Source organism: Benincasa hispida, chromosome 11 (genome assembly GCF_009727055.1).
Source record: "Benincasa hispida cultivar B227 chromosome 11, ASM972705v1, whole genome shotgun sequence".
NCBI lineage: Eukaryota > Viridiplantae > Streptophyta > Magnoliopsida > Cucurbitales > Cucurbitaceae > Benincasa > Benincasa hispida.
In genome coordinates, this window is record NC_052359.1 from 39,034,109 (window position 1) to 39,045,908 (window position 11,800).

Below are 11,800 nucleotides of genomic sequence, written 5' to 3' on the forward strand. Positions count from 1 at the left end.
GTTTTCTTTTGTTTTATTTTTTCGGCATTGATTATAAATTTTTGATTGTAATTGATGTTAAACATGGTCAATTTTGGTCAGTGATAAGAGGAAATATGATGTATACTCCAATGTTCAATCATGTTTACCTTTTTTTTTTTTAAACAATTACAGGAACCTGCTTCTAAAGTTATTCCCTCTTCAAAGAAAGACACTTTGCCCTCTAAAAAGGCTAACGGCGTTATTGCCCCTGCAAAGAAGAAGCCTGCTAGCAGCAGCAGCAGCAGCTCAGAGGATGATTCCTCAGATTCTGATGAGGTGAGCAAATATACTCCCTCAATATGTTGGGCAATTAAGTAATAATTTCAATTAGTGTTCTTTGAATGAATTTTATTTTTTCTGTGGGTTTTATCAGACAGCATTGATTGGTGTATGAGTGGTAAGCAAGTTTGTTCAGTTATCAGTTTTGATCTATCAAAATTTTCAGGTGCCTGCTTCTAAGGCTGCCACAACATTGAAGAAGGGGCCAAGTGCTGCAAAAAGTAGTACAGTTGCTATCCCTGCCAAAAAGAGCAAGGCATCCAGTAGTTCTGAGGAAGACTCTTCTGAAGATGATTCCGATTCTGATGATGTGAGTTTTTAAACTAAAAATCCAGTGTGGCAATTCGTGGAAGTCTGTTAATTTATTTCCCTGTTCTAGGAACCAAAGGGAAAAGTTATTGCAGCAAAAAAGAGTGTCCCCGCCACTACCCCCAAAGGTAAAGTGGAGTCAAGTAGCTCGGACTCAGATGACAGTTCAGAGGAGGAAGATGTAAGTATTTGATGGGAACATTTAGTAATGGATTATGTGCGGATCTTTCTGTTAATTTTTTTTGTTGATTTCTTTCATTTCAAGAATGCTGCCAAGAATTCTTCTGCTGCTACAACTGTTAAGAAAGATACTGCTGCTGTTTCTAAGAAGAAGGCCGCATCAAGCGATAATTCTGATTCAGATTCTTCAGAAGAGGATGACAGCTCTTCAGATGAAGAGCCTGTAAGTATTATTTACTTGGTAGTAAGTTTTACTTTTAAGATCTGGGGACTTATTGCAGTTGAAATTAACTTTTTCTTAAATGATTCAGAAAAATAAGGAATCCAAAAAAAGCAATGAACTGAAGAAACTGCCTTCATCTGCTAAAAACGGTGCTGCAGCTCCTACAAAAGATGAATCGAGTGATGAGTCTGATTCAGAGAGTTCAGATTCTGATGAAGATGTGAGTTCTACATTAGTATTCCTTTCATCCTTTTAGTTTGTCTGGCGTTTGATTTTTCCAGAACGAGTTAACTTCCTCAACGGAGTTCTTTCTGAGTCATTGATTTGCCCTTCTTAGGTTCCTGCAGCGAAATCTGCTTCCAAAGCACCCGTTAGTGCTAAAAAGAAAGAGTCTAGCGATAGTTCCGAAGAAAGTGATTCTGATGAGGAAGACAGCGATTCTGACAAGGAAGTGGTATAATGTTACATCTTTCTTGATCTTTAGTGTAGACATTCCTTCCTGCTTTTTGTGTCTGCTTTTAGATTGTAGCAGTCATGCTTAAAAATCTGATATCCTCCTACGTAGCTGTCCTACATTTATTGAACAGCTGCATGACTTCATTGTTATTAATTGGTTGGTTAATTTGATATAGTGCTATATCTTCCTTTATTAAGAATGAAACTATGTGCCTGGGTAATTATTTTCTGAAAAAAATGTTAGAGGATATATTCATTTGTCTCTTTTCTAAACCAAAGTTCTCTCTATCAGGCTGCAAAAAAGCCTGCAGCTGTTCCTGCTAAAGCTCAGCCTGCCAAGAAGGTAGAAGAGAGCTCAGACAGCAGTTCTGAGGAAGAGGACGAGGACAATGTGAGTTCTATCTTTGACCACCATTGATTGACAGTTCATCATTTGGTTTTTTCTTGATTTGTTTTACTTGTATAATTTTCATTGACCCTCGTTTTATGAGGGTGAATGCTGTTTCTTTTATGTTTCTTAGCACTGATTGGAATTTGGATTGAAATATATGTTCTACACGTAGATTTATTTTGTCATCTGTCAATGGTTTTCTTTCCAGGCATTGCATAATTGATTTTAAAATATAAATGCCTAAGAAAGATACACATCTGTATTATGCTACGAGTTTTCTTGACAATACAACATATATAATATTAAATTGTTTATCTTGTCTTTGCAGACTCAAAAGAAATCTGCTGTTCCTTCTGAGAAGAAAGATTCTAAGAAGGTGTTTCTTAAATGTTAATCTGTTTTCTTTATTGAATTTAATCTCCTTTTATTACTTTTGAAATGTGTTAAAGTGCAACACATTTTTGTGTCATGTGAAATGAATCTGAAACATTTTTGTTTATGTAAATAATCCTGCAGAATGACTATAGTGATAGAGTGTTTTTCGAAAGTTAGAATGAGTCTTAGCTCATTATTGTTCTGCAGAAATAATCCTTTAGAGTTACTATAGTTGTAGTGTGCTTTTTGAAGTGGGAATTAGTCTTAGTTCATTATCCTTCTGCAGCAAGAAAAGATGGATGTGGATAGTGACGAGAGTGAGGATGAAGAAGACAGCGATGACAGTTCCAGCGAAAGTGACGAGGAGGAGACAAAACCACAAAAGAAGAAAGTGGTTAGTGTTTGGTGCTATTATGTATACTTTTTTTTTTTAATGTAATATGAGCATTGATAAAAATTTGATATGTTTAAATAGTAACTGTGCTAGTTCCTTAGATTTTGTAGTAATTGAAAGCACTTGGGTCATCTGCTATAGTAACCCATGATTTACTTCCTTCAAGTTCATCAAAGTTAATGTAGTAATGAAGTTATTCCATGTCAACTTTTTTGGTTATAGGATACTGATGTAGAAATGGTAGATGCCACGTCACCCAAAACAGTTGCCAAGCAATCAAAGAAAGAAGCAGTAAGTTTTATCTTCACTGTGCTATTCAGTCTCAAGTATAATATCATACATTCAGCAATTAATTTTAATGATATCCATGCAGCCTAAAACTCCTATTACTCCTAAAGATCAGAGTGGTGAATCAAAGACACTATTTGTTGGCAATCTGTCATTTCAAATTGAACAGGCTGATGTGTATGTTAAAGTTTCTTCTTGTGCTATTTTGGTTTTTATTTTCTTCTTGACAGTTCACTTATTGGTAATATGGGGTCTTTGCGTGTGATACTGAACCCATAGGTTATATGAGTTCATTTGGTTCAACAGTTCTCTGCCAGTTCCATCTACTATTTATTGCCGTTGGATTTGTACATACTCTTAATTGAATGTAAAAAATATTGCAGGGAAAATTTCTTTAAAAATGTTGGAAAACCTGTTGATATCCGTTTTGCTTCCGACCATGATGGGAGGTTCAAGGGCTTTGGACACGTTGAGTTTGAGTCACATGAAGTTGCCAAAAAAGTAAGATTCGGTTCCAATGTTATAAGCCTTATGAATTTATTTAGTTCTGTTGGTGTATTGTTCTAGTTTTAAAGAAAAATTTGTGCACAGAAAGTCTACGTGTCTGTTGATTGGTTAAACTTTAGAGGTTGGCCCCTGTTAAATTGTACCTATTCTCCATACATAGATAAAATCTTTGTTTTAGCATTTTTTTTCAATGGTGCACCGACTAGAATGATATTTGATATTTTTCTGTTCAGTTACTCAGAAAATGGCCTTTGTTTATGATATTTGATATATTTAAAATTATTTTTTTATGTCCATGTATTCTTGATCTCTTAATTATTTGATATTTTTGTCACTGCTATGTTCACATTTTGCACTCTACAATATTTCCTCAGGCTCTTGAATTGAACGGTGAACTCCTCTTGAATCGCGAAGTAAGACTTGACTTGGCTAGAGAAAAAGGTTCATACACCCCTTATGACAGGTAATGATCACAACTTTAGTTTTCTGTATCTTCGTTCTCTGATACCGTATGCATATTCATATTGACCCATTCCCAATCGTTGATATTAATAGCAAAGAGAGGAACAACTCATTCCAGAAAGGTGGAAGGGGCTCAAGTCAAACAATTTTTGTACGTGGATTTGATAAATCATTAGGGGAGGATGAGGTAATAAGTAATATGCATTTTTATAGCAGTGGTAATACTGTTCTGTGCTGTATCTTACAAAGGCTCTGAAATTCTTATTTGTACAGATTAGAAGTGCCCTACAAGAGCATTTTGCTTCTTGTGGAGACATTACCAGGGTGTCAATTCCAAAAGACTACGAGACTGGCAACGTTAAAGGGTTTGAATTTTGTATTGTATATATCTTGATAAAAAAAATTAGGTCTCTAAAATTTCAAGATTTGTTTTTGGCATCTAAACCCAAATTAGATATTTTTCGGTCCTGCATTTTCTAAAACTAACGACCATTTTGGTCTTCCTACTCAGTTGACATTATTTGAAGTTTTGAGTACTGAAATACCTATTTTATAAGTCAATGCTAATCTTGGTTTGGCATTCTGTTTCCAGGATGGCATACATGGACTTCAGTGATGCGGAAAGCTTCAACAGAGCTCTTGAACTCAATGGCAGTGAACTCCATGGCCAGTACCTAACTGTCGACGAGGCTAAGCCACGTGGAGACAGTGCCGGTGGTAGTGGAAGAGGTGGTGGATGGAGTGGTGGAAGAGGCGGTGGTGACGGTAGAAGTGGTGGGCGATTTGGAAGTGGTGGACGATTTGGTGGCAGAGGAGGACGTGGTGGTGATCGTGGTGGCAGAGGTGGGAGAGGAGGACGTGGAAATTTTAACAAACCAAGCATGACTCCATCTGGTAAATAGAAAAAGATGAATTCTCTTTCACCTCTTATTTTATGGTCTGAAAATTGGAGATCTCATGAATGTTGTTGAAAATGTGAATGCAGGAAAGAAAACCACATTTGGTGATGATGAATAAAAGAGAGGACCAAATTAATGGTGTGTTTCCCCAGCAAACTCAAAAAATGGGATCTATCGGTGTCTCATGTAGAAAGGGAAAAAATGTAAAAGCAAATGGGGAAATCAAAGTTTTGGCAGTGGGAGAAAAAGACATGTTAGTATTAGTAGTAGCTGAGTGTGATTGCTTCTTTTTATGAAAACTCTTTAATTTTTATTGTTCTTTAATATTTTTTTCCCTAAAGTTAAAATGGTTACTGACAACTTGATATATTTAGCATTAATACAATCAAAACGTTTTTTTTCTCCCAAAAAAAAAAAGAAAAGAAAAGAAAAAATCATATGCCCTTCTACTTTGCATGGGTTGGTAGATTTTTTGTAATATTTTCTAGTCAAATTTTTATACCTGTTGTTTTCACCAAGTTTTCTTTATTTCTACATTAATTGCCATCTCAAAGTTCCGATTTTTTTAATCGAATTATATGAAGTCAATGCAATAGTTAATATTTTAAGGTGTTCAGTCAGAGAAAAATTGTGTTCGAGAAAAGGAAGGCTTTATTGCTTTGGGTATATATGATGAGATTGTCAAGTCAACATGAAAAGTTTGGTTCCTTGGTAAAGGTGATTTTAAAAATTCAGATAAAAGAAGTGATGCTTGCAATTTGCCAGACTAAGGCTATAGGAAAAATATATATTATTTAATTTTTAAATTAAGGTTCGCTTGGTAAAATGTTGATCTGGTAATAGTTTTTTTCTGTTTTTTTTTAAAGATGTAAATCATTGTAGGCTTGATTTTAAAAACAATAATATGAAACAACATAGTGACAAACGTTGTCAAGTCAACATGAATAAGTTTAAATAAATGTGAAAAAGCGGTGTTTAAGTTGTTTTAAATCGACAAACTAAAGTATTTTAAATCTTTTCCTTCTCTTTTATTATTCTCTCTCCTCCCTTCAAAATCCCATCTTTCTTTTTCATTTTTCAATCATAATCAAATTCACTGTCGTTTTTGCTTAAGATCTCAACCATCTTTCCTCGCATTACCCTTGCTCAAACTACATTGATGCAGCCATAAGCTTGTAGCTCCAATTCCGTCTCCTAATTTGACATTCCAGAGGAAGGAATTTGGGACATAAAGAGTAATAAACATGCTTGTAGTTCCAAGTTTGACATTATGTTTTTCACGTCAACCATCAAGTCGTTTTTGTGTTTAAATAATTTTAATGACTTAATGATTAATAGAGTGACCTTAAACTTATTCCAAAAAAACTTATGATTAAAATGATCCATTTGATACAAAAATATACTTTTCATGATGAAGTTTTTTACCCATGCTTTCCAAGTTTATCTTAGTAGTACTAAAATTTATAAGCCAAATTTAATATTTTGACATAAGGGTAACATTAATATGTAATTTAAGATTTTAAATGCTTACTTTTCGTGCAAGTTTAATCTTTTAACATACATTGTCATGTCATCAATGCTACGAGAAATTGAGACATCCTTATTATCTAATGGTAATTGTTGTTTGTGTGAAAACTAGTACTAATATTTTATTTTGAAATGAAACAAACAAATTAGTTTTCAAAAAAGTAATAACAGATTGTTTCAACGAAATGAAAAAAGGAAAAAAAAAGCAGACGATGGTAGATTTAACTGAACTTTCAAGTCCAAGCAAAAAGCCTTACTCTCCCCATTAAATTTTAATTTCTAAAAGTAAAAGTAAAAATATTATTAAAAAACAGAGAAAGATTTCAGGTGTGTCTGAAATATATTTTCAAGTATTTAATTTAAAAATAGATTATTTTGAAAAAAACTGAAGGATTTGACAACCACACAAAATAGCTTTTCAAGTATATTTTAATAAATTCTTATAAAAAGTGTTTAAATAAAAATAAGTATTTTTAAAAACAATTTTTTCTCAAGTTAATCCAAATAGGTCATTCGTTATTATTAATTTTAAGAATTATCTCGACATCTTCCATTATTATAAAACAAACATAAGATGTCCACTCCACAGACATTTTAGATTCCTAAGAAATAAACGACCTAACGAGAATAACCTAAGCAATTAATAAAAATGGAAGGACTAAAAAGAAAATAAAAATTTCCCTTAAATTATTCCTAGTCAATCAGAATCAGATACCCTTTACCCCAATGAATATTCAAAGGACCAGATTCCCCAGAGACTTTCTAAATTATTTTTTATTTAAGAATATTTTCAAAGTCTCCATTGCATGCCTGTGGACCCCATCAAAGCTTAACTGTCACTGGGACCCACGCGCTTCGGCCTAGAAAACCAAGCCAGACAGTTCAATTTACGTGTATTTTGCCGAAATTTCCAGTGGGCCCACCGACAAATTACGGCCCACATACCTTTTGGATTTGGGTCTCTACTGTAGTGGGCCGGCCCAATAGATTATTCAAATTATAAAAATATTTTAATATCTAAATGGTAAATATAATCGTCAAAATTCTATAATTGTGGGATATATTTTTTTCCTTTGAGGAGGTTTGTGAAAGAACGAAGAAAAAAGAAGAGAAGAAAAACGAGCGAAAATCTTTCATTATTTTTTTCCAGGAAATTTTGGATTGTGAATTTTTTATCTGGAAAGGCGAAAATATTCTTTAACGATTTTCATTCGACTCAGATCTAGGGTTCTTTTTTCGTGTTCTTGTTCATCCTGATTATCGCAGATTGTTTTCCGAGACGATTCTTTTTGTGGTCTTTGATTTGGATCGATTTTTCAATTTTGGTTGATTGGATGATGGTTTTTCTTTCTTGACGGAAATTGATTTTGATGGTGGATTTGAGAGGCGCAGATGGAAAGGGGGCGGATGAACGGAAATGGGAATTGTGATTATAGTTATGAAAGCAATGGTTATCATTCGTTAGATCTAGTGGATGTCTATGGAGACAGCACGCTTGATAGAAGAAGCTCTGGGAAGACGTCGCAGGTTGCATCTTCTTCGAATTGCATCGTGCATCCGGTTTCTAAATTAGATACTCTTGCTGGAGTTGCAATCAAGTATGGTGTTGAGGTAAACTACACTTCAGAATTTTGAATTAGTTTATAGTATATAGAGAATTTTTTAATTTGCATTAGGCTGTAATGGTCTCAAATTTATTTCAGTCGCCGTTATGATGAGAAAACATTATGTTGCCTTTTCTCCTCTTTTTATATTTAGATTTTTTTATAATGAATCTACAAAGCTATAATTACTCTCTTTCCTTTTTGGCCTGGCATGATTTCTAAAGGTACCAGATCGATGACAACTCATTCGTACCTGAAATTTTCTGCTATGACGAAATGAGAATTATGACGGATTTTTATTGAAAATTGAATGAACCAGAACTTTTCCCCCCCTCCTGAGATAATCATTGTACTAGCATGGACCGGTACAGATGTTTATCAGATCTTTCCTGTTTTCCCATAGTCCCACATAAAAGGGGCGGAGCGGGAGTTTTTGTTGGGTGGCAAACATTTGTGAAATAAAATATTAGGGAAAATATCTATAAATTCTGGGATTACACTAGCAATTATATCAATTTATTTCATATGGATAAAGTTACTCTTTGAAAATCCTCCATCCAGCAATTCTAATGATCCATTTTGTTAATCCTACTAGAAGTGAGTCAATGTGACAATTTAGGAGTATAAATGAAATGAATATATGTTTCATACAAGATTTTTCAAACGAAATTTAATGGAGGTATAAACTAATACACTTCTGAAAACTTAAGATTTTCATTGATATTAGTTCAAGGTTTTAATTGGCACAATTTTTAAAGTTTAGGAGTATAAATTGATATTTTCCTCTAAACTTAACCAGCCTTAAAATCACACAGTAATTTTATAGGAGAACTGTAATATTTATTGAAAAAAATCAAAATTCAAAGGGTCAAAGTTCTTATTTCTAAGTTATGTAATGAGAGTTCTAAGAAACTTTAGAGTTAAAAGAAAACTACGCCTTCTATACTTAGCTCCCCCACTGACTACTTAGGGTTTGCTAATTGGCCAATCTTATGAATATCGATTTTCTTCTTCTTGTGATAATCGTATAGTAGAAAATTTCACTCCAAAGTCGGACAGTATCTTTCATCCACCATCGATGCTATTTGTGATATTGTTTATTGGGTTATCTCAATGAAAATTAGACTGCTTGTGATCTGGGTATACAATGCAGATAGAATACAGTTATCACTGTGTCTTCAAGTATAATTTTTTACAATAAAATGAGTCTTTTAAGATGAAACTGTAATTGTTGTTTATGGTGATTCGTCAGGTTGCAGATATAAAGAAGATGAATGGGCTAGTCACAGACTTTCAAATGTTTGCTCTTAAATCTCTGCAGATACCTCTTCCTGGAAGGCATCCTCCATCTCCTTGTCTATTAGAAGGTCTAAACACTCCAGGGTATGTGTTTGCTGTTTTGATATCTATCATATTGTTTCCACATATTATTGCACAAGAATGCTGTGAGTTGACTCGTTGAGCTGTGTTCAACTCCGTGTTTGAGCTTCGTATTGACTTGCAGAATAGTTATCAGTCACATAGGGCTTGAGGTTAAGGTTGGAGTTCAAGTAGTATTTCTATCTGTAAAACTGTGCTTGGAGTGACCAAAGGGAAGCCATGATGAAAGTATAAATGATATACTAGTGGAGCTAGGGCCATTCTTTTATGTTTGGTGGACGCCTTGGGGCTTTAATGGCTCTTCTTTTTATGATGGGAGGTCATGGGTTGGAATAGTGTATACTGAATAGTTCTTTTGTTAGGAATTGTTGGCGATGGTTGAAGAGTGGCACTGATTGTGATTTGTGAGTGTGGAATGCTATATAGTGATGGCATATATCGTGCTCAGGTGGTTGGATTATACAAAATTGAATGTCAACAAACCTCATGTTGAATGTACAAAGAAATTTAAAAAGTTACAATTGTTATGAATAGTATACCTAGAGTCTCATTCATGGCCCATCCATCATAAATATAATGCAGAGCCTGTCAAATGTTAATGTTTAAGCATAGTTCGCCAATTTTGATTTAATTCGCCAAAACTTTGCTTGTATCTCTTTATTCCCAAGTGTGTAAATTTCTAATTGAAATTTATCCCAAGTGATGTTATTACATTATGTCCATTAAAATTCAATAAGTGGATGATTATAATTTTTCATCCATTATGTTGTGTTGATAAGGGAATCCTTTTGCAGACAGAGCAGCTCCGAAAAGACTCCAAGTCAACTTCTTTCATCGGAATTCTTCGAATCTTTCCAGTCCCTCAAATTGAAGTCTTCCGATCAAAGGGTGTCCCCAGCCATGAGCTCTTTACAAGGTTACTATGGGCTTAAACCATCCGATCAGAAGAGCAGAATTGACGGTTTCGAGATGGCAGTGTACAGAAGCGGAGTCTCCCATTATTTAGAAGACGAGCCTGTCTCTGGGACCCCACAGCATTCGGATTTACTAACACATCACCATCGAAAATCCAAGAGCTTAGTGAACGGATTTCTGGGTGAGAAAGGAGAGTCAGGCGATCCGCAATCTGCAGAAGCCGGGGACGGAGATCCGAAATGGAGTGATAAATTGATCAGAAGGCGCCAGAAATCTGTGGCTGACTTTTCGAATTCTCCCGAAATGCTCTTGAAAGATGACAACAGCAGTGGTGGTAGTAATGGCTTCTCATCGTCAGCTGGAAAAGGCTTATTGGCTCAAAGACCCAAAACTTCTAGTAGAACTAATTTGGCGAGCGACAATGAAGTCGGATTGATTCCAATTCCAATTGGTCTGGGGGATTCGTTTGTGGCTGCCGATGGGTTTGCTGCATTCAGGAAGTCGTCAAGTACATCAAGTTTGCCAGATCAAGAAAATGGCATCACTTCATCAATCTGGTCTCAGGCAATTTCAACTGCTTCGAGACCGATATTTGATGGCTTCCCAAAGCCTTTGACAGGTCGAAGAAACAAAGCTGCACTTGATTAGCTCCATCTGAATTTAAAAAAGAAAAAGAAAAAAGAAGGGGGATAAATTTTCTACCAACTCTTGATCCGTTATTTATCAGAGGTTTGAATATGCCGTCTTTTATAGTTTTAAGAAAGAATACAACTATAGAAGAATTTTTTTTAAAAAGTCAAATCACAGGTCCATTTTGGTTTCGAATTATTAGTTCCTTAAAGATAGAGAGATTGTTTTTGAGAACACAACACAACAGTGAATTGATGGAAGAACACATGCCATCACGTGCTCACGTCTGTTATTTTGTAGGAAATGTATATTAGTTAAATATGGGTCAACTCAGTCGAAACTTTGAAAGGAAAACAATTTTTTTTAAAAGCGTGATGTGTTCAGTTTAATGTATTAGTTGATACTTTTTTGCTATTTCCCTTCCGATTTGTTGAAGATTATTATAATACTACTTTACTTTTCACTATGGCATCAAAATCCAGCTCTCATTCACTGCAATATATAAAGTTTTTTCCTATACATATATTCATCAATTTAAAATAATTGTGAATACCAATCGAATAAAACTTTAAAACGTAAACACTGGATAATTTTTCTTTATCCCACTTCTGTATCTTAGAAATTACAATGCCACTTTCAATTAGAACAACACATTCAAGTAGAGAGCAAATAAGGTACCTCTTTATGAATTGTGCATGATTGTATACCAAAGTCCAATACACCACACCGCTGTTTTAGAAAGTTCATTAAACTGCGCCAAGTAATGAATGAAAATTCTCTCCCAAAACCAAAATGCATACAGCCAAACTTTCAAAGCAGACCACGTCCACTTAAAGTAAATCTAAATCTATCAGATGCAAATTTAAAAAAAAAAAAAAATGCCGAGCATATAAAAAGAGTTTTATGTTTTAAGCATCAGTGCGAGGATAAGGAGTTAAAATGGGGAAATGAAGCTCCTAA

The 11,800-nt window shown here is 34.5% G+C and overlaps 2 protein-coding genes across 5 annotated transcripts in view; both read left to right on the plus strand.

Annotated features, from left to right (window-relative positions):
• LOC120091589 (nucleolin 1-like) overlaps positions 1-5,169 on the plus strand; it is an 8,699-nt gene extending 3,530 nt beyond the window's left edge. Inside the window, exons 1-17 of one of the 4 annotated variants that reach the window (XM_039049687.1) lie at positions 106-297; positions 467-610; positions 680-790; positions 875-1,012; positions 1,101-1,232; positions 1,350-1,466; positions 1,761-1,859; positions 2,188-2,235; positions 2,521-2,628; positions 2,851-2,919; positions 3,002-3,093; positions 3,300-3,417; positions 3,798-3,886; positions 3,979-4,072; positions 4,159-4,250; positions 4,478-4,779; positions 4,871-5,169. In XM_039049687.1, the coding sequence (XP_038905615.1) occupies positions 121-297; positions 467-610; positions 680-790; positions 875-1,012; positions 1,101-1,232; positions 1,350-1,466; positions 1,761-1,859; positions 2,188-2,235; positions 2,521-2,628; positions 2,851-2,919; positions 3,002-3,093; positions 3,300-3,417; positions 3,798-3,886; positions 3,979-4,072; positions 4,159-4,250; positions 4,478-4,779; positions 4,871-4,902 (1,962 nt within the window). In that variant the 5' untranslated portion in view covers positions 106-120 and the 3' untranslated portion in view covers positions 4,903-5,169. Of the gene's footprint in view, positions 1-105; positions 298-466; positions 611-679; positions 791-874; positions 1,013-1,100; positions 1,233-1,349; positions 1,467-1,760; positions 1,860-2,187; positions 2,236-2,520; positions 2,629-2,850; positions 2,920-3,001; positions 3,094-3,299; positions 3,418-3,797; positions 3,887-3,978; positions 4,073-4,158; positions 4,251-4,477; positions 4,780-4,870 lie in introns of those variants that run through there. The other 3 variants (XM_039049688.1, XM_039049684.1, XM_039049685.1) reach the window with 3 other exon arrangements.
• A 2,190-nt stretch (positions 5,170-7,359) lies between these two features.
• On the plus strand, positions 7,360-11,306 carry LOC120092022. The gene is made up of 3 exons (XM_039050214.1): positions 7,360-7,922; positions 9,168-9,298; positions 10,090-11,306. The coding sequence occupies exons 1-3, from the start codon at positions 7,704-7,706 to the stop codon at positions 10,856-10,858; spliced, it is 1,119 nt and encodes a 372-aa protein (XP_038906142.1). The 5' UTR covers positions 7,360-7,703; the 3' UTR covers positions 10,859-11,306.
• Positions 11,307-11,800: the final 494 nt, after the last annotated feature.

What these genes read in the sequence shown, in the direction of transcription:
- LOC120092022 (XM_039050214.1), top strand. Translation starts at nt 7,704, where the DNA reads ATGGAAAGGGGGCGGATGAACGGAAATGGGAATTGTGATTATAGTTAT. An exon ending in CAATCAAGTATGGTGTTGAG is followed by an intron (nt 7,923 to 9,167) that starts GTAAACTACACT and finishes GTGATTCGTCAG; the next exon opens with GTTGCAGATATAAAGAAGAT. An exon ending in GAAGGTCTAAACACTCCAGG is followed by an intron (nt 9,299 to 10,089) that starts GTATGTGTTTGC and finishes ATCCTTTTGCAG; the next exon opens with ACAGAGCAGCTCCGAAAAGA.